The 22,577-nt window shown below is 41.9% G+C and overlaps 1 protein-coding gene across 1 annotated transcript in view; it reads left to right on the forward strand.

The window, feature by feature from the left end:
- Znf236 (zinc finger protein 236) overlaps positions 1-22,577 on the forward strand; it is a 90,249-nt gene that overhangs the window by 15,095 nt on the left and 52,577 nt on the right. The window contains 6 exon segments of the mRNA XM_057788731.1: positions 2,928-3,100; positions 6,232-6,375; positions 9,603-9,656; positions 9,658-9,787; positions 9,790-9,806; positions 10,671-10,899. Of these exon segments, the coding sequence (XP_057644714.1) occupies positions 2,928-3,100; positions 6,232-6,375; positions 9,603-9,656; positions 9,658-9,787; positions 9,790-9,806; positions 10,671-10,899 (747 nt within the window).

A 22,577-nucleotide genomic window follows, 5' to 3' on the forward strand; every position in this document is an offset into this window, starting at 1 on the left:
ATGAAAAAATTTTGGAATAGTGTTTGGGTTGAGTGAGCTCTAGTCAGTTGGAGTTGACATGGTTGTTACTTGTGTAGCACCTGGGTTACTTAGATCTGCAGAGGTAAAGGCAGCACAGGGTCTCTGTGTGTGACAATTTGGCTTTAATGATACATACTACAAAACATTAAGGTAACTGGCATGGCGCTACAGACCTGTAATCCTGCCGCTCAGGAGGCTGAGGCAGGAAGATCAGGGCTTTGGAGTCATCTCAGCTATAGAGTTCCAGGCCAACCCAGTCTATAGTGTAAGACCCTGCCTCACAAACCATCAATGAACCAATTAAACAGCATTAAAGTAAAAAAAGCCTTATTTCTCTGTATATTATCTTGCCTGTTAGACTTGCTTGAGTATTTGAAATGAATACAATATTCACAGCTGAATATTCTTTGCCATTTTGTGTAAGATAATTTATGCTCTTATGAATAATGCACGTGCTCTGTAGAGAATGATGAAGGAAATGGTAAATATGTACATGTTAAAGATTAAAATAATAACCACCCGTGCTTTGCGATTTTTTTCTGATCTGATTTGTATTCCATTAGTAGTGACAAAGCAGTATGAGCTTGCAGCTGATTGGTTGGCTGCTTTGACCAGTTCGGATTATGCTTTGTTGCTTTGTCTCTTTTTTTGGTGTTTTGATGTAATGTCTTATGTACTGTATTGCAGAATCACTCAGATAATTTCTTAGCTCATTTATATGCCAGTATAAAGTTGATATTTTTAGAGCATTGTTCTATAGTTCTTAAATCAAGAGAAGAAAAAAAGTACTGTCTTTAAAATGTTGGCATAGGAGCTAGTTCAAGGACAGGCTCCAAAGCTACAGAGAAACCTTGTCTCAAAAAAAAAAAAAAAAAAAAAAAAAATGTGGGCATAGTTGAATTGGTAGAGTACTTGTCTACCGTGCATGTAGTCCTGGGTTCAGTTCCTGATACTACACAAACTAGGTGTGCTGGTATATACTTGCTTGTAATCCCAGCATTTGGGAGGTGGAGGCAGGAGGATCAAAAGTTCAAGGTCAGCCAGGCACGGTTTTGCACACCTTTAATACCAACACTTTGGAGGCAGACGACCTGTGTGAATTCAAGGCTAGCTTTGTTTACATAGGGAATTCTAGACCAGAAGGGGATACACAATGAGATCTTGTCTCAAAAAGGGTAAAGAAAAGTTTAAGGTCATAGTTAACTATATAGTGAGTTTGAGGTCATTCTGGGATACATGAAACCCTGTATCTAAAAGAAAATGTGATAAAATGTTGAGTTTTAGAGTGTTAAATTCTAGCTTATCTTCCTCTAATAAAAAGATAGCTTGAAGGTTGTTGGATCCCTTAAAGTAGAAAAATGCAAAGAAAACAGTACTTACACTGCTTTCTTAGTATACCTGTAACAGTTTGATGTCTTCCCCTTGAGATTTTTTTTCTGCACATCCATAAATACATGCATCAGAGTAGCATGTCCCCTGGACACAATGCTGTACACACTGTCATGTGATTTTGGGAATTTGCCATATGTGCTCTTCTTGACATTGAGCTTTTGATCACATATAGTTTTTCTGGCTGGCCTCTTGAGTGCATGGAATGTTGGGGAAGGTGGTTTGCCTAGTCCTCAGCATCTTCTTACTAGCCTGCAAGGCTCGACCACAGGTAGGCTATCAAAGATGCTCTTAAGTAGAAGAAGGCTCGTGTGTTCTCTGCTTGGTCTTTTGAGTGGGTGTACCTCATGTGATGTGATGATGTGATGTGTGGTCTTCTGAGGGGCTACTGCTTGAGTGTATGAACCCCATCCAAGAAAGGAGAGATGCATTTCAGCTAATACCATTAGAACAGAAAAGATGCCATTCCCAGGACCCATGGTTCTTATTGAGCATCCTACTATCTGTCCCTCCCAGTGATACCTCTTCTCTAAGATCACTTGCATCTCCATCTCACTAATTTACTTCACCCTGAGGTCGGTTCAGAGAAGTAGGGATCTATCTGCTCACATATTTCCCAAGGGATGGAATTTTAGTGAGACAAGACTTTGAACTAGTTTGTAGTTAGATTTTAACTATATAATTTTTCATTGATCAGTGAATGAGTACCTATAGAATGATAATGCATGTGCGTACTGAAATGAGAGCTGTGAACAGAACAGCTGAAAACCCTTCTTTCTTGGCACATGTATTAGAAGTAGAACAGTAAGTGAACTGTCAGAAGTGCCTGACTACAGATCATATGGAGGGAGGTAAGCAGAGAAGGAGAACAAGGATTACAGGATAGACATGAGGGATTTTGAAATCACCTGGAATTGGTTAAAAGTCATTCTTGGAGGTAATACTGTGGCAGTGACAGAAGAACCACGAGGGAGCCAGCTGTGTGGGTTCTCAGGGAGATGGACAGGCATAGGTGACAGGCCTTCAGTGGACCTGTGTTCTGTGCTGAGGCAAGAGAAGGTTCAGTAGAGAGCAGGTAGTGGGAAGGGACGACTTAGCTGAGTGGGGTTGAGAAGCTTGGGAGGCATCAAGCAAGCCCAACTTTCTGTGATCTCATTTAGAAAGGGTCCTTCTGTTGAGTTGAGAGCAGCCTATACAAGGTCTGGTGGAAGCAGCAGGGCTGGCCCGAGGTGACGAGGATGGATGGGGCTGTGCCCTGCCGTAGGCAGTAGTTTGGACAGGGAGCAGGGCTGACCTGGGAGTAAGCAGGTTGAGAGAAAGCAAGAACTGCTGTGGGGTTCATTTGGGGTATGGAAAGGTTTGTTTAGGACAGGGTGAAGTTTAAGAGATACCTGATACCTGTGTATATGAATTTCGGGTCCCTGGGAGCAGTTTGGCTGACAGGATAGTTTGTGTACCTTGTGTCTTTCTCTTACCCAAAAATATGCTCACCTAGTGATTCTTTTTCTTTCTGGTAGGTGAAAGGCCATTCAAATGCAGCGAGTGTGGAAAAGCTTTTAACCAGAAAGGGGCACTACAGACCCACATGATCAAGCACACAGGAGAAAAGCCACATGCCTGTGCCTTTTGTCCTGCTGCCTTTTCTCAGAAGGGGAACCTGCAGTCCCATGTGCAGAGGGTCCACTCAGAGGTGAGCATGGCGTTTGGGCTCTGTGCACTGTCTCAGAGTGTTAGATGTCTCTTGAATTAATGACTAGCCTGAGAAGTATGTTACAGTTTTGAAAAATGAAGATTGAGCTGTGTACAGTACCCTATTTTAGCAAAAATACTTTGCTGGGAACATACTGTTTTTGTTGTTCTTGACAGGTCTTGCTATGTGGCTTTGGCTGGTGTGGTACTCAGAATGTAGCTCAGGCTGACATTGCATTCATAGCAAGCACTTCAGCTTCCTGAGTGTTGGAATTGTGTGCACCACTGTTCCAGGCACTTTTGGGCTTATTATATGTGGAGAAATACAAAATCTTACCTTGCCCTCTTACTTTTAATGAGTATTTTAAAATGGTAATATCTTTGATAAATGTGATCTATAACCATGATCATCTATTTCAGCAGCAGACACTATCAAGTGTAAGAAGAGAAAGACAAGAAGTAAAACAGAAAGCACTGACCTTGCTGTAGACAGAGTAGGGCTGGCCCTCGGCCCCGAGGCACACTTTACACGGACCTAGCTGTATGTTCTTCCCGTGCTACATGAGTCAGCTCAGATGACTGCCGTTGGCTGTTGTCTACAGGTCCTGCTTAACTGTAGAGCCTCTGGAAGCATTTGCATTAAGTTTGTTTTTAGGACCAGTGTGTCTATTAGTTAGAGTGTCTTAGTTATGGCCTAGTTATAGAATATAAAGGAATATTTACTTAACACAAATGTTTACATCATGAATCAGTTTATTGTGGGGAATATTATTTTAAGGTGTGTGACTTGTTTATGCTGTATTTGTTTAACTCTGTGAAGCTGTGTTGCTGTGCTTTTCTTAAATATCTGGTGGTCCTAATAAAGAGATGAATGGCCAGTAGCGATGCAGGAGCAAGGATAGGCGGAGCTTGCAGGAGTATAAATAGAAGGAGAACCAAGGAAGAAGAGGAGTGAGAGAACAAGGAGAGGAGGATATCAGGGGCCAGCTACCCAGCCAGTCACAGAGTAAGAAGTAAAGAAAGGTATATAGAAATAGAGAAAGATAAAAGCCCAGAGGCAAAAGGTAGGTGGAATAATTTAAGAAAAACTGGCAGGAAACAAGTCAAGCTGTTTCCAAGGCTGGGCATTCATAACTAAGAATAAGCCTTCTTGTGTGATTTATTTGGGAGCTGGGTGGCAGGTCCTCCAAAACTCCAAAAGAGTAGATCAACACACAGCAGTTTATTGTACAGCAAAAACTATCATTAAGAGCAAATATGTATCTTTAAAGTTTTTCATAGAATTAATCCCTAAGTACCACTTTAGTGACTGGGGAGCTAAAGCAATGTAGTAGAAATTGATTGACTGACATATACTCTCAGCACTCAGGAGGCTGAGGCAGGAAGGTTGTGCGTTTGAGGACAGTGTGGGCTAATTAGCAAAAGTTTGTCTCAGTAATGACAGTAGAAACCAAAAATAAACCGAACAGAAGCTCCCTTATTAAGAACAAAGCTAGGCCTTAGGGGATGTGATTGCTTTATAAGCATGAAGACTTGAGTTTAGTTTCCAGAATCCACACGGGGTAAAAAAAAAAAAAAAAGATGGGTGGTGGTGGCGCACGCCTTTAATCCCAGCACTCGGGAGGCAGAGGCAGGCGGATCTCTGTGAGTTCGGGGCCAGCCTGGTCTAAAAGAGCTAGTTCCAGAATAGGCTCCAAAGCCACAGAGAAACCCTGTCTCAAAAACAAAAACAAGCAAAAAAACAAAAAAAGAAAGCCAGGCATGATGGATATATGTAATCCCAGTACTGTGGAGCTAGGGACAGCTTGCTGGCCAGCCAGCCTAGCTGAATCTGCAAATTCTAGACCATTGGGAAGTTTCTTTTCCAAAACAAAGTAGATGACTCCTACCCTAGGTTGCCCTTTAGCTATCACATGCAGATAACACACACACACACACACACACACACACGGGGTGGGGGGGTTAGATCTAATTTGTTAAAATTAAAAAAATACTTAAGATTTAGAATTCTATTTTCACTAAATTATTTTTCTCTTAAGTCATGAAATAGTGATAAGGTACTGACACTGTAATTTGGTCAAGTCATTCTTGTGAGTTGCCTTTGAGTAGAGTTGATCACTGAAGAATAGTTGTGTATTTATGTAGCACATATTTCAGAAATACCTTTCTGGGACCCTAGGGTGGTCCTCTGAGACACTTGCTAAGACTCCATGTTAGGAGAACCCCTGCAGTGTGTACAGTGGGGGCATCGTGTGACTTGTCTTGTGATGAGAGACTTGAAAGGGCCTTTAAAGAGGCACGTTAAAGTATTATCCAATCCTGTGAGACGTCCATAGCCTTAAATGCGGTTCTTTTTTTTTTTTCTTTTTTGAGACCGGTTCTTCCTATGCAATTTCAGGCTGATGTCAAACTCACAGAGATCCACCTGCCTCTGCCTCTCCCAAGTGCTGGGATTAAAGGTGTATGTCATCATAGCTGGTTTAAATTTGATTCTTAGGAGGTACTGCAAATAGGTTAGAGGTGACTTGTGTACTTTCAAGCCTTCCTCGTAACCATGACGGCAACTAAGGTTAGGTTGGAATAATAGAGAATATTTGGGTACAGTCTCTATTCATGGATGTTCTTGCTCATTTTAATTAATTGTAGTCTGTTTCTGGCTTAGTTGTAGTTATAAAAAATAATCATGGATGCATGTTGAATTTGGTGAGGAATTTACCGATTTTAGCCACCCTTGCATACCTGTGCTAGGCCCCAGAAGCTCACTATGCAGAGCTCCCAACTGTACCCAGCCTTCGCTGGGGAGCATGTTTAGCAGTCTAAGAAGTCGGGGACATATGATGACATTTTGATGTTTAAACTATGATAACAGAAAAGTTTGTTTCCTCATTCTTAGCCTCTTTTTCATTTAGAGAAACACTGAAATTTCAATTGATATTAAACTAGTAATATTGATTAAGTAGTTGTATCATTGATTCTTAAGCTAATTTAAAACAAACAGAATACCCATTGCTAGAGCTGTGTATTATCTCATGCTGATGGAGGGCTAAATTTTCTTTGCTATCACTTAAATATGCTCATCTATTGACTAAAGATTAAAAAAAAAAACTACTTTTTCTTTTTTTTTTTTTAAAGGTAAAAAACGGGCCCACTTATAACTGTACAGAATGTAGCTGCATCTTTAAAAGTTTAGGTAGCTTAAATACTCACATCAGCAAGATGCATATGGGTGGACCCTCCAACTCCACAGGTTCTACAGAGACTGCACATGTTATAACGGTAAGCTTAATAATTTAATTTAAATTTAAACAACAAAAGCCTCAAATCTCATTTTAAATATGAACTTTTGAATTACCAAAAAGTATGGTTAAAGTTTTGTACATAAGGTGCTACTTTTTTTTTTTTTTTTAAATAAAATTTATCTGTCTAAAGTTCAGGGTGATGATACATAATCTTGATTTATGGCTTATCATTTAAACCTTTAAAACAGAAAAAAATTAATAGTAATTTATAGAATTCAGTTATTGCAGTCAATGCTGATGATGACTATTAAATATTATCTTTAAGAGTTAATCCACTTTGTAGCTAATGTTTCTCATTTTCTCATGTGGAAGTAATAATTTCTCCTAGGTCTTTTAGGATACCAAATTCTGCTTCCTAGTACATGTATTTAGAAATGGAATGACTCTAAGTCATTCTCAAACATATTACCCACAAAAACACAATCCCACACAAATGCACACATGGACACACACACATTTTTGTGTGTTTTTTCCTAGGATTTTTTAACAGCTTTAGTCATAACTTCTACCATACTTTATCAGTTGATAATAAATTCCAAAATCTAAGCCTAGGATGTGGTATTATTAAAGTTGACAACACAGTACAGAAGAATTTTCATGAATGCTCATGCGTGGGTACATGGTGGTAGGGTCTTTGCTTCCTTTATTCAGTGTTGGCTGGTAACTGGGTTACACATAGTGTCCCTTTGCTCTATTTTTTTCTTTCTCATAGTTTAGTAGTTATGAATGATGTCCACAGTTTATTTTTAGAGTGCTATAAAGCTTTATAAACAGGAATAATTGAGTAATTATAAAATCATAAAAATTCTATTTTTGGATTTATGATTTTTACAAAATGAATATTTTAGTGTGTCAGTAACCAAATAATAGTTTCACCATTTCCTTTTTCAGTATGTAATTCTAAAGGTGGTTATACACAATAATCTGGATAATAATTTGTGTGTGGTGTGTGTGTAAGAGAGAGAGAGAGAGAGAGCGAGCACATAAGAGAGAGAGCTGCATCCATAACAGGATTGTCTCTACTGAAGTGAGGCACTCGCTTCAGAAAGCCACTCCTGCTGCAGCTGATCTGCTTCTGTTGTCCCCTTCTATCCTTCACAACTCTCACCGTCTCTGGCTGCTTGTGTCTCAGAAGACAAAGTTACCGCACCTTTCCATGCACAGCTGGAGAAGGCTTTCTTTGTAATGCATGTGACCAAGTGTATGCATCAGAGTTCTTTAGAGGAACAGAACTTACAGAATGAATTCCATCCATCCTTCCGTCCATGTATCTATGTGTGTATGTGTGTGTTTGTGTGTGTGTGTATGTCTGTCTGTCTGTCTATCTATCTATCTATCTATCTATCTATCTATCTATCTATCTATCTATCCATCCATCCATCCATCCATCCATCCATCCATCCATCCATCCATCTAATTATATGCCACCTCCAGGGGAATTTATTAGAATCGCTTACAGGCTATGGTCCAGCTAGTCGAACAGTGGCTGTCTACCAACAGAAGGTCCAAGAATGCAGTAGCTGTTCAGGCCAAAGGCCGATGTCTCAGCTGATCTTCAGTATACCCCAGAATCTCAGAGAATAAACTCTAATGCCAGTGAAGGACTTTACTTGCAGAGAGTGTGAAGACAGCAGGCAAAGAGAGCCAGCTTCCTTCTTCCGTGTTCTTATATAGACTGTCCACAGAAGGGGTGGCCCATGTTTAAGATGGATTTTCCCAACTCGAAATATTTAATTGTGAAAAAAAACCCTCTTTGGGTTTCAGTATCAGATGCAATAATCAGTGGCCACCACACCAAGGAACCTGTTTGTTTTTTCTTAAGTTTTAATTTTTTTTGTTTGACAGGTCATTTTCACTCCCTCCTCTACTAGAACTCTTCTCAACAAGTTGCCTTTCTACCTTTATGTTTTCTTTCTGTGGATAACCAGTGAGGTTAATTTGAGGCTCTTGCCTGAGCATGGGTATGAGCTAATTTACTGGAGCAAGTGCAATTATCAATGGCTATACCACTAATAAGACAACAATCCTTCCTTCTGTGAATTGCTAGTATTCCCCCAGAGAGGAACCTCTGACCCCCCTATGCAGAATGAGATGAGGAATCCAATCTTGTGTCCATCTTGTACAGATAACCACAGCTCCAGTGAGTTTATGAGTGGGAAGGCTATGTCAGTGTCATCTTTTGGGCTATATATTTCCCCATCCTCTGGCTCATATTCTTTCCATCCCCTCTTCCTTGGGAACCAGTTCTTCAGTGTGGTGTTAGAGCACAGAAGACTTTAGTTTGAGGGACTAAAAGACCATTGAAAGCTTCCTGAGTCTCATTTGATAGTTTGTTATTTTTATTTTGGTAGAGTCAGCCCCCCCCCCTTTTTTTTTTAAAAAAAAACTATCCATCTGTCTGTCTGTCTATCTATCTACTATCTGTCTGTCTGTCATCCATTGTCTGAAGGTAAGTTCTTTGTGGTTCTATGGAGGATGGCAGTGGGTTTTTTTTTGTTTTTGTTTTTTTACAATTTTTATAGCACTTTACGAATACTAAGTATTTGTAACTAAAAAGTAAGTACAGTGACCTCCCAGTATTCTTCTTACTACCAGTTGCTCTTGTTGCTAGTGAGCACCATGTGTTGCTGTGGTACACTTGCTGTAATTGATTGAGTACTTTGGATATATTGCTCCTGTGTAGCTACCTTTGATCATGTGCATTCTGTAGGTGTAGGTAAGTATGTCCACCTCTGCAGGACTAGACTGAGAACTTGCACTACCCCAGCTGCCTTTGGACTTTGCATTTCTGTTCCTGAGTTCTGACAGGAATTAGGCTATATTTTCCAGTATGTCTTAGCTATAGTATCTCAGAAGTGCGTTGAAACGTTTTGACCACATCGATTTCCCTCCCTTTCTTTGCCACTGTCTTTCCTTAACATTGTGCTTTTTTAAAACATTCACTCTTTTTTGGTGGATAATGGGAAGATGAGCATTGATATCATCTCCCACTCCCATGAGAACTTCTAGATGGTTGGAGAAGGGTTTATTGAGTGCATTCTTTTAAGAGCCAACATTTGCACTGCACAGAGATCACTGAGGAATTGCATCTCAGTTTTTGGGAAGCAGTAGCTTTTGATGCCATTAGAGAGGATGTTCCCTTAATAGTAGTTTGTGTTTTAACTTGGAAGTTGCATTTTTAATGAAAATGTTGCTGTGTTCCAGGCCACGATCTTTCAGACTTTGCCTCTGCAGCAGGTGGAAGCCCAGGTCTCATCAGGTCTCTAGTCAGCAGAATTCTCAGACAGTGACTGATGTCATTCAGCAGCTTCTGGAACTGTCTGAGCCGGGGCCAGTGGAGGCACAGCAGTCCCCACAGTCTGGGCGACAACTGAGTGTGACAGTGGGCATCACCAGGACATCCTCCAGGTGAAGCATGCTTACCTGCTGGGCAAGGCGTTTACATTTGGGTTCTCAGAGATCAGGGTTTATTACTGAACAGTGGAGATGCAAGGAGGCTGGTTTAAAAATGTGGCTACATTGAAAATGATGGCAGTAAAACAAAATATGTCTGTGTCATCACCAACAGGAAGTGCTGAGTTCTAAACAGTTCCGATAATCTGTACATTTAAGAAAATGGAAACTTTTTTTTTATTCCGTAAATGAACTAACTGGGTAGATTCTTTAAAGCTTTTCCTGTGTCCATCCCTGTTGAGAGAGGTGAGAAGTGTTTCATTCTACCTAAGATGCAGGTATACTGTATAGAAGAAGTTCTAGGCATGTATAGTGTAGAGACACAATGTTGGCTTTGTGTAGTTAGTGTGTGAATGAATGACCCCCAGCACCTCTGGGAAATGAGGAGGAAGGAAGTTGATTGTACTTGCTTAGTTCTCCCAGCTCTGGGCAGAGTGCGGCATTCACAGATGCTTCACCTCCAGAGAGGCGCCGTAGGGTAAGTTGGTCAGGGTGTCAGGAACTCTGGTTGTGCCTTACAGGTAGACTTGTGACCCAAGTATGTTCTGAGCTAAGACTTCTGAATGTTAATTAATGACTTTTGAGCCCATAAATTTAAGAAATATAACTACTTACATTATGTTTTGGGTGGGGTAAGATGTAGACTATTAGAAGGGGTGTTGCAGTCTCCAATAGTAAACCATTTCTTGGAATTGTAGAGCTTTTTTCTTAGAGAGGAGTTAGAGTTCTGTGGGTAAGACTATGGCATCTTGGGATAGCTTTCGGTAGGCACATTTGGGCTGTCGGCTTTTCTAACCTTATAGTTTTGTTCTGTCTCAGCAAGCCTTAGAAAACAGTGGGCTGTCTTCACTTCCAGTTGCAGCACCTCCCAGCGACTGCAGCCATGCTCAGACGTCCACAGTGTCTCCTCAGAGTCCACATGCCTCTAGCGTCTCTGCTGAGCAAGCCGATTCCATGGATGCAGAGCAGGAAAAGGGACAGGAAAGTCCTGAGAAGACGGATAAGAAAGAGAAGAAGATTATGAAGAAGAAATCACCGTTTCTACCTGGTAATTTGCTGTATACTTTTCCTTTCCAATACTGTGATGGTGTTATCCTTGTGTTAGTGAATGTGTCTCCCATTTTTCTGAAGTGGCATCTTCATGGCATGTTCTGAATCTTCACTATAGTTGACTGGTGTTGCAAAGTAAAAGGTGATACCACAGCATGTCTTGTGTCCTCCTTGATTCAGAAGGCTACTCCTATGCCTAGTTACAAGGCTAGATTTCAGAGGGTGTCTTTTGTAGCTAAAAGTATTTTCTGTCCCCCTGGTTCCCCTGGACTGGCTTTTCTCTGCCCGCCTGTTCCCAAAACCACTGATAAAATAACTACTCTGAGCCGGGTGATGGTGGTGCATGCCTTTAATTTCAGTACTCGGGAGGCAGAGACAGGCGGATCTCTGTGAGTTCGAGGCCAGCCTGATCTACAAGAACTAGTTCCAGGACAGGCTTCAAAGCTACAGAGAAATCCTGTCCCCAAAAACCACTCTGAGGCTTAATATTAATTATATACTCTTTGGCCTATTAGCTCTTAGGCTTCTTATTAACAAGCTCTTATATCTTAAATTAACCAATTTCTATTATTATATATTTTACCATGAGGCTCATGGTTTGTTACCTCACATCTTGCTTCTTGGACAGCTACATGGTTTCTTCCTGACTCTGCCCTCTTTCTCCCAGCATTCAGTTTAGTTTTCCTACCTAGCTTTATTCTGCCCTGCCATAGGCCAAAGCAATTTTTTTATTAACCAATGGTAATAAAATCTTCACAGCATAGAAAGGGGAATTCCACATTACTCTGTTTTCTTGCTGTTCCATCTGGGTGCTTCTAACAACTCTACATCTATTGCTCCTTCAGTTCTGGATCTGGCTGCCCTTTGCCTGTGACTCCCTTGTCCCACAGCCTCCTGGAAGGCTGCTCATTCTTGCTGGGTGCTACTACTCAACAGTTTCCAGACCTTCCACCTGACCCGCCAGTCTGTCTTACTCCATGCCACCCTTTCCCGCTCTTCCAGGTCTTCCAACCCTGGCCCTCCATGTCCTCAGGCTTTCTTGCACTGTTGTAGACATCCCTTACTAGACATCCCTTACTTTACAGTTGGATGCCTGCTGTCCCAGCCTTGCTTTTAGGGACTTTTCTGCACGGAGAATGTCTTTCTCTTTACCCTTCCAGTCCCTGTAAAACTCCGTCTCTCAAGACTGTCTTCAGTGTGATGCCTGCATGGACTCTTGATTGAACTCTTTCTGATCCCATCTTGTACAGCGTACACTGGATGGTACGATGCCTGCTGGCGATTGTTGGGAGGGTCTCTTGCTGCACTGCATCCCTCTAGCCTGGAGTGTGCTTTGCTCACTTGACTCCTCCGGGTTGCCTGTTGCTTTTTCACAGCAGCGGGTATTCACAGACCTCTTTATATGACTGTAGGTCTTGGGCAACATGGCCATCTCTGTGGGCATATCTTTCCTATAAAGAAAATTCTTTCTCATCAGTGACCTGTGAATGGGGAACCCTGGTTCCTCATTCAACGCAACATTGCAACACCATTCTTTTGTTCCCTTTGAGCTGGTCACTTGCTCCCTGTGACAGAAATAGGATGGTGAAATGAAGAATCCAAGTTTCATGGTCTATAAAGGAAAAAGGAAAGGATAAAACATTTTTGTGTGTATATGCTTCTTATGAACAGATGCAAATTCAGAGCCCATGGTGTGAAACCTTTGAGTTATCATGGTTCTTGTCTAGTTGTTGTGCTAAATTAGAGACAGTCTCGGATCTTCCTGCAGACCGCTGACTGAGGAATAGTCTGTGTGGGCTTGTGCACAGTGCTGTGACTGAGGTTCTGAGAGAAGCAGCTCAATCCGGGAAGGATTGTTTTGTGTCTGATCATGTTGGGGAAAGTGAGGTAGCTGGTGTCATTGCATCTTCCTGTCAGGAGGCAGAGATACGTTCTGGTGCTCAGCTCACCTTCTTTCCTCATTCAGCCTGGGACCCCAGTCTGTGCAGCTTTTCCACCCACATTCCCCACATTCAAGGTGGGTCTTTCTTTCTCCGTTAGATGCCTCTAGAGACAGTCACAGGTATAGGTGGGATTCTTTACCCAGTTAACTTAATGATGAGAATTAACTCAAATAGTATCTTTTATACCAGTGAACATGGTTTTCTACCTATTGATGTCTTAGATTCTAAAGATCTTGTAAATTTTCTGTTGGACTTCCTCTTTTATCTTACTCTTTTTGGGGGGCATGAATTGTCTTTAAATTGCTTTTCCTGTTTTTTGTTGGTATATGGAAAAGTGATTGCGTGTTTTGTTGTTGTTGTTGTTGTTGTTGTTTTTTATTGATTGTGAATCCAGCAGCTTTTAATAACTTTTTATTATGGCAGTTTGTTTCTAAACTTTGTGTTTTCTATGTAGACAATTTTTTAGATTGTTTGTTTATTTAGTGTGTGTGTGTGTGTGTGTGTGTGTGTGTGTGTGTGTAGGTCTGAGGATTACTAGCTGAAGTTCCTCCTTTCTTCATGTGGGTTCCAAGGATTGAACTCAGGTCAGACCTGGTGGTAAGTGCCTTTATCCACTGAACCATTTTACTGACCCTTTTTAAACTTTTGATTATGTATCTGTGTGTTTGCTGGGGGTGGGGGTTATGTGCATGTTAGTGCAAGTGCCAAGGGAGGCTAGAGGTGTCCTGTCTCTTTGAAATGGAGGTACAAGTGTTGTGAGCCATTGATGTGGGTCCTGGGCCTCTGTAAGAGCAGTGTGTAGTTAACTACTGAACCATCTCTCCAGCTCCCACGTAGACATCTTTTGTTTTTTCCCTTGAGAGAGGGTTTTTTTCTGTGTAGTCTTGACTGTCCTGGATCTCGCTCTGTAGACCAGGCTGGCCTAGAACTCATAGAGATATGCTTGCCTCTGCTTCCCAAGTGCTGGATTAAAGGCGTGTACCACCACCTCCTGGCCCCATGTAGGCATTTTTACCATGTAAAAGTAGTGGCAGTTTTGCAGTTCTTTTTTGTTTGTTACATGTTATCCATGTATAGCCAGGAGCTGGTCTGGAACTTATTGTTTAGCCCAGACTGCTCTCTAACTTGCTTCTGACTCTCAAATGGTAGGACTACAGGCATTTACCACTGTATTTGAGCTAATTCTTTTTGTTCTTTTGTTTGTTTTTGTTGTTGTTCCTGTTTTTGAGACAGGGTCCCTGCATATAGGTTGCTTTTAGGTGAAGGTAAGTACTGGGATTGCAGGTGTGCTCTATCATCTCCGACTAGTGCTTCTGTCCTTACTATATGGATTTGTCCTCACATGGAGTTATATAGACGTCATGACAGAAGTTTGCTACCTTCTCAGTTTGAAGGGAATGATTTTAAAGCTTTATGATTGAATCAGATTTAGGAAATGCTCTTCTGTGCTTGTTTTGCCAAATATGTTCATTGTAATAGTATTGAGTGTTACCAGCACCCTTCCTTTTTCTTCATTGTAATCGTATTGAGTGTTACCAGCACCTTTTCCTTTTCTTCATTGTAACCATATTGAGTGTTACCAGCACCTTTTCCTTTTCTTCATTGTAACCATATTGTCACCAGCGCCCTTCCTTTTTCTTCATTGTAATCCTATTGAGTGTTACCAGCACCCTTCCTTTTTCTTCATTGTAACCATGTTGAGTGTCACCAGCGCCCTTTCTTTTTCTTTATTTTGTGATAGTATTGTATTATGCTTACTACAGAGTGTGGTATATTGTAATCGGTTTATTAATGTGAAACAAGTAATGTTCCCTATGCTCTTGCTCTGAAGGCAAAGAAACAGGGACTGATGGAGCCAGACATGCTAGGCACTGAACTCCCTTGTCTCACCCAAGCCTCTTATTTATTTATTTTTTAAAAAATAACACATTGCTGGATTTGGCTGGCCTTGTTATTTTAGATTTTATTATAATTTATATGTGTACATCTGTTGGTAAAAAGAACTGTATTGCCCCTACTTTTAAATCAGCTTTTTATGTCATTCCATTGTGGGATACTTGTTCATAATGAAATAGCTTAAAGAATTGTGATTGATATTTACAAAGGGCTGGTTTTGACACTTAGATATATTCTGCCGTTTTGTGCTTACACACATAAAAATGAAACTTTTCACTTTATTTAATTTCATTTTTATATAACATTTCTATAACATTTTCCAGTGTTACGTTTTTTATATCACAACTGCCTTAAAATTCCAGTAAGGCAATTGAAGTATTAGGATTGTTCTGCCTTGTTTCTTCATGCAGAACAGAATCAGTGAGCAAGAAACTCCTTCGTTTGTTGATTGCTCCACTTAGTAGAAATTATCCACAGTTTATAGATGATTCCAAATGAATACTTGGCAGTAAGCCTGAAACAGTGTCCAGAATCCCAGCGTTCTTGACCTGAGGGAGACACAGGGACATTAGTCCTTACGCCCTGTTTCCCTGGAAGCAGAGCTGGGAGTAATTTTTTGAAACTCTATCCTGAACTGCGGACATATTTCACAACATTGTAAGTTATCGGTAGAGCATCTTTACATTATGCCATCATCCTTGCTGCGGGTGCTTTGCATAGCTGAGGCCGTGTCTCTGCATAGCTTTACAAGCCACCTTTAGTTGTGTCCTCGAGGCGGAGGTTTATTGTAAAGGTGCCAGCGAGCACTCAGGGTGATGTACGTGTGAGCAGATCTCCCAGGTCCATCTGTTGCTCTCCAGAGTTTCTGCCAACTGTGAGGAGATGGCCTTTGGACATGAACATTCAGCTTCTCTTTGGATGACCCTAATCAGGTCTATGGCATTCTCTGCTGCACAGTGGACCACCAGAAGTGATGGAGGGAACACAGAATAATGTCTTTGTAGTACCTGTTCCTCCAGCACTAGTCACACCCAGCTCTGCACAGCCTGCAGTACCTGTTCTTGCAGCACTAGTCACACCCAGCTCTGCAAAGCCTGCAGTACCTGTTCCTGCAGCACTTGTCAGACACAGCTCTACACAGCCTGCAGTACCTGTTCCTGCAGCACTTGTCAGACACAGCTCTACACAGCCTGCAGTACCTGTTCCTGCAGCGCTAGTCACACACAGCTCTACACAGCCTGCAGTACCTGTTCCTGCAGCGCTAGTCACATACAGCTCTACACAGCCTGCAGTACCTGTTCCTGCAGCGCTAGTCACATACAGCTCTACACAGCCTGCAGTACCTGTTCCTGCAGCACTTGTCAGACACAGCTCTACACAGCCTGCAGTACCTGTTCCTGCAGCGCTAGTCACACACAGCTCTACACAGCTTGCAGTACCTGTTCCTGCAGCGCTAGTCACATACAGCTCTACGCAGCCTGCAGTACCTGTTCCTGCAGCGCTAGTCACACCCAGCTCTACACTGAACCGAGGACTGAGCATCTATTGTCATCAGGATACCTGTGTCCTATGGCCTTGCTGATGGTTAAGAAGGAGCTCCTGGCTCTTCTTCAGTCTTTGTACATGTGGCTGATGAGGTGGTAGAGATGGAACTTCCTACCATAGGTAAATGTGCTGAAGAGTTTTATATAAACTTGACACAAGCTAAAGTCATTGGAGAAGAAGAAATCTCAGTTAAGAGAATGCCTCCTGACTGGAGAGATGGCTCAGCCATTAAAGGCTAGGCTCACAACCAAAAATATAAGAAAATGCCTTCCGTAAGATCCAGCTGTAGGCAAGTCTGTGGACAGTTTCTTAATTAGTGATTGATCGGGGAGGGCCCAGCCCATTGTGGGTGGTGCCATCCCTGGGCTGCTGCCCCGCCCCCTGGGTTCTAGAAGAAAACAGACTGAGCAAGCTGTGAGGAACAAGTCAGCTAACAGCACCCCTCCATGTCCTCTGCATCAGCTTCTGCTTCCAGGTTCCTGCTCTGACTTCCTTCAGTGATGAATAGTGTGGGCTGTGGAAGTGTGAGTCAAATAAACTCTTTCTTCCCAAGTTGCCGTGGTCATGGTGTTCCAAAGCAGCAATAGAGACCCTGACTAAAATAGTCGGTGTCTGGTGTTGAAGGAGCACATTAACTCCATTTCTAAGAATATCTTTCTTTCTTTCTTTAAATATTTTGAAAGTTTAAAGTATGTGTGTATCTGTGTATGGGTATGTGTACATGGGAGCAGGTGCCAGTGGAAGCCTGAAGAGAGTGTCTGAGCCCCTGGAGTTCCAGGCATTTTTGTGAGCTACCTGACAGGACTGCGGGGAGCTGAGCGCTGAGCGCTGGAAAAGCAGTGTGTTCAGAGCCTGTCTGAGCCCCACTGAACATGTCTTTGTGAATTGTGCCTGAGACTTGCCAAGAGCTCCTGGAGCAGTCCCAGGAGATTTTAGAAGAGCCATCTTGTGTGGTCTGCCTGCTCTTGGGGGCTTTCCTGGGTCATCTGGCATATTTAATAGCCTGGTTGAGAAGACTGCTAGAGATGCCATCTTCATCTTGTGTCAGCATCAAGTTTCTAACAGAATTGAAATCTTAGTATCTCCCACTTGTCTTATACACATCCCACTGTCTGTAACTAGCACCCCGCTGTCTCACTGAGATGGACAGGTAACCACCACCTGCCTCACACAGAGAAGACTCTAGTAGTTTGTCTTCAGGTGAGGGTGCACTCCCGGGTTTCCTGAGAGTGGATAAATCTGGAAACCAGATAGTGTCTCTGCTGAGGCTGATCTCAGAATGCTGTCGATGCTCATGGGATATGTTGAGGTTCAACTCTGAAGATTTCCATATCTAGCAAGAATTAATTTTTAAATTAAATTTTTTATTTTCAGTTTTATATATGTGTATTTGTATGAATATATGTTGTGTGTAGGGGTACCTGTAGAGGCCAGAAGAGGGCAACTCCCCTGGAGCCAGAATTACAGGTGGTTGTGAGCTGCCTGGTGGGGATGCTGGGAATCGAACTCAGGTCCTTTGCAAGAAAAGGAAGCTCTCTTAACCACTGAGTTATCTCTCCAACTCTTCTAACATATTTGCTGTTAAGAAACTGACTATGATACTACCAAAGCCTGGTTGTAGTCTTTGAAGTACCATCCATTGGATCATCCTCTGGAAACTCTGCCCTATAAGGTACTGCACACACATGGAGCAGGCTCACTATTACAATTCAGCTGCCACTAATCATGAAGTCTGTTACTGAGACCTGTAGGACTGAGATCTCGGCAAGCAGTAGCAGGCAGCAATATCTAAAGCATAAGTAGGCCAATTTTAACACTGATATCAGCTATTTCTTATATTCCACAAACATGGCTTCATCTTCAGCATTATTTGAAAGGTGAATTGTTCTCATTGGTTTTTCATGGTAGCCAATGTGGTTGTGTCACCAGTGGCTTTTTGCCAATAAAGCTGCTTTGAAATACCAAGATCCCAGTCAAGAACTGCCTCATGTTAAGAGCAGGCTCATCATCAGTTAGTCACTGCAACGCCAGGACCCCTTTTGTTTCAGCAGCTCCAAGTGTGTCTTAAGCACTCTTGATATCCAGGCACATCAGTGAATCCAGCTGACGGTTGGTGACTGTCCTGCACTTGTGAGCCTGAAATATTTGGCCAGGAAGGCGACATCTTTCTGGTGAGTGCTGGCACACCCAACACACTGGAGTACTTCATTCAAAGGCTGTCAGTAGAGTCCAGTTATATTTTCAGGCAAACCGTCACATGCCTATTCCGTAGGACCTCTGTTGTTTTTAATGTGTTCTCTGGTCTGTACCTGAGCGCATGCTTGCCAGCTGTCTGGAAGAACCCCTCGATGCTCTGCGTAGGTCCAGCATTTTCTCTGTGGTAGTGAATCTTGGTGGTCAGCTTAGTTGGATCTGGAGTTGGACCTCTCTGGGTGTGTCTTTGAGAGTGTTTCCAGTGAGGATTACCTAGAGGTGAGGCCCATTGCATGCGGGTGGCACCGTCCCATAGGCCAGGTGAGGTAAGAGCAGGAAAGGGAGAAAGCCCTGATTTGCACAGTCATCCTCGACATGAGCCGTCTGTTCTGCTTTGCCTTCCTCACCATGGTGGACTGACGCTGCTGAAACTACGGGGTAAATAAATGGTTTATGTCAGGCATTTTGTTGTAGTGCTGAGAAGGTTAACTAACACACTATCGTCATCTTCTTTCTTTTTTTTCTTTGCTTTTCTTCCTTTTGTTTTTTGAGACAAGAGTTTCTCTGTGTTATGGTCTTGTCCTGGAACTTGCTTAGTAGACTGGGCTGGCCTTGAACTCACAGAGATACTCAGCCTCTGCCTCGCAAGTGCTGGAATTAAAGGTGCGTACCACCACTCCATACTGTTTTAATTTGTGATGGAAGTTTCCTCATTATAAAAAGTGTGCTTCTGACACCACAGAAAGCTCAGGCTCCTTTCCTGTCCCTCTATGATCTCACCCCTCTTGCACTCCCAGGGGCTGACCAACAGGGAGGGTCCACCTTGTCATTTTGTCTCCCTTTTTGCTTTCTGGTATGGTTGCTGCTAATATTAGAGTCGGCGTTGTCTGGACCATGTTCCCATGTGTTGACGAGTGAGGAAAACAGAAAAGTCTTGGTATCCAGTGCCTGGCTCAGGGTACAGCCAGAAGAGAGGAACTTAGTTGTTGGAGATGTTCTTCAGCACTCTGTCCTTGGAGTTAGTCACACACCAGGACCCGTCTTAGCCCTTCACAGCTTTACTGCACAGCCTTGCCCTCCTGGAGAGAGTGGTCGCATCAGGGGCTTTCTTGATTCCTTTGGAGCTTGGTGTAGTATTTGACATGGGAAGTTGGGAAAACAGGAGAACAAACTTCTTTGAGGTAGCTGTACTCAGGCCCCAGGGCGACAGGGGGCTTCATCTGAACCTCAGGTCCCATGGATCCTGGTCTATTAGTTAACACTTAACATGCCAACTTTCTTATCTACAAATGGGGTGAGTGATGAAACAGACAGAAGAGAAATGTGAGAAAGTCTGTGTTCCACGTGTGGATGGTGCCAAACACAGGGATAACAGCACTTAGTGAGTACGTGTGCTAATATTAGAGTCGGCGTTGTCTGGACCATGTTCCCATGGTCTATAAAGGAGGATTGGTCATATCACACCTCAGAAGATGCAAATGACGTATAAAGGTGGAAAAGCCGTTCTCTTCCTTTCATGAACAAAGGTGCAATTATGTCTTTTGCTTTTTGGGTTACTTTTACTACCAGATAAAAATTTCTTAGTTTTTTATTTTTTTCAAAGTGCCTGAATAGAATTTAGTGTTATGGCTGTTTCTCCGTTTCTATGACTGGCCACTGGCCACCAGATGGACGTGGTTGTTTGTCCTGCACTCACACAGCATCGCAGCAGGGTTTGTAGTTCTCTTCCCACTCATGCCGATTTGTCCTCAGCTTTCACAGAAACATTCCATCAACTTTTTTTGTTAATGTTAATTTTTATTTTTTTGTGTGAACATTCTTAAAAGGGTTCAGTTTTAAATAATTTCAGTCTTAACAAAGGTTTAGAGCACCAAGGATTCTCAATACCATTCATTCAAGTTCTCCAGGGCTACATCCTCTCACTGTAAATACTTTGATGCACATTTCTAAAAGTAAAAGATGTCTTCCTGTGTAACTGTATGTAACAGTTGCTGAACATCAGGAAATTACGTTTCACTGATGATGTTGCCCAATTTGCACAGCATATTCAGAGTTCATGCTGGTCAGTAAGGTGCATGGCACAAGAGAAGAACACGTACATTCTGTTGTCACTTCTGCTTCTAAGACAGGGTCTTGTTTTAGGGGAAGAGCCACTCGTTTGTCCCGGCTGCCTGGCTAGCTTAGCCCTGAAATAACCACATAGAAACTGTATTAATTAAATCTCTGCTTGGACCATTAGCTCTAGCTTCTTATTGGCTAACTCTTACATCTTAATTTAACCCATTTCTATTAATCTGTATATTACCACAAGCTCGTGGCAAAGTTCTGGCATGTCTATTTCTGGTGGCGGATTCATGGCATCTCTCTGACTCCGCCTTCAACCTCCCAACATTCAGTTCCATCTTCTCCGCCTACCTAAGTTCCAGCCTATCAACAGCCAGTTTCTTTATTCATTAATGGTAATTACAGCACACAGAAGCGACGCCCACATCAGGGTCTCCTGTAAACCTTGTAGCTTTGAACTCTGTAGCTGAACCTGACCCCAAACATCTGATCCTCCTCATCTCCACCTCCCTAGTGTCGAGATTACAGGCATGTACCTCCACAGTTGGCTATTTTGTGCATAACTTTGAAATTTTGATGTATTTTTACTAGGTTGAATGGACTTATTTGGAATGCCCATTTCTTAACTGTATTGTAAAGAGATTGTTTCTGAATTTTGGGACTGACAGGCCAAAATGGTACCTTACTGTATTTTGAATTTCTATTTTCTCTTAATGAACAAGGGTGAGAGCACCACTCTGTGGGTTAAGGAGCACCTCCATTTTTATGTTGGATTAATTTTTGCTTTATTCTTGTATTTTTGTATTTTTATTCTTAATTCTTGTACTTTAAAAACTATAGTATTTTTGTATCTTTTTGTGGCACACATTCTTCAGCCTTTTTTGTCTGCATGGGAGAAATGTTTTGTGTATATGAAGCTATGTTTTTCAAACATCTTCTGCATTTTGGGCTTTGTGACATTTATACTTCAACAATGTGACAGAAACATGGCTTTCTCTTTTAAAATTTTAGATTTTTATTTGTGTGTATTAGTGGTGCCTGCGTGCTTGTGGGGATCAGAGAATTAGAGGAGTTGGCTCTTTTCCACTGTGCGAGTCCTGGGGGTTGAATTTGAGGTTGTTTGGCTTAGCCACAGGTACTTGTTCCTAGCGAGCCTTCTCCCTGGCTCAGAGCTGCCTCCTTTGCCTAGTGCTCTCCTACCCCTGCAAACCACTCTTCTGTCCCAACACATGTAAGTTGGTTCTTTTTACTTTCAGAGTAAAATCCACCCTCCAGGTGTAGCTGGGTGTTTTGCAGACTGTTCTAGTCTCCTGCTTGGCCATTTCATTCTATATTGATAAGGTATATTCATCTTGGCTTTAGACTTGTTTGTAAAAGCTAACACTAGATGTTGAGTTTTCGAAAATTAACTTTGATCTTGAAGAATGTGATCACTCCCCTAAATGTGTGAATATATTGAGGAGGAAAGCGCTATCAGGTAGGAAAGCTTACCTCACTAATGCAGAATTGGAAATCTGGATTCAGTTTTTCTTTTTTCCAAACATAAACATATTATATTTGAGACAGCCTCTGTACTGTCAGTTTGCAATCCCTGTTAGATCTATTCCTAGAAATAATAAATTATAGCTTGCCAGTTTTATATTTTGTCCTCTTATATACTTAAGTACTTATTTTTCATTTCTAGAAACTCAGTCTGATGTCTAGGGCGACTTCCCAGCTCTAACAATAGCTGTCGTAGTTCCGTTACTACTTCTCTCCCTTACTCGCGCCCCCATTTTCTTCTCTATCAGAATTATTCTTGCCGAGAATATTATTAGAAAAAATATCTTTATTCCTTTGGCATAAATGGAAAATTTTCTGTATTTTGTGACCATAAAGAGGAGATGAGAGATTTTCTTTTTTCCTATACAGACAGACTGCAGCTAATTTAAGTTGAAATTTCATTTACCTGACAAAAGTGTATTCTTTATGTGAATTATCTTGTTACTGCTATGGATGCTTATTTGATTTCACAGGTAAATCTGATTGAAAATAT

The sequence above is a fragment of the Chionomys nivalis genome, chromosome 14, assembly GCF_950005125.1.
Source record: "Chionomys nivalis chromosome 14, mChiNiv1.1, whole genome shotgun sequence".
Lineage (NCBI taxonomy): Eukaryota > Metazoa > Chordata > Mammalia > Rodentia > Cricetidae > Chionomys > Chionomys nivalis.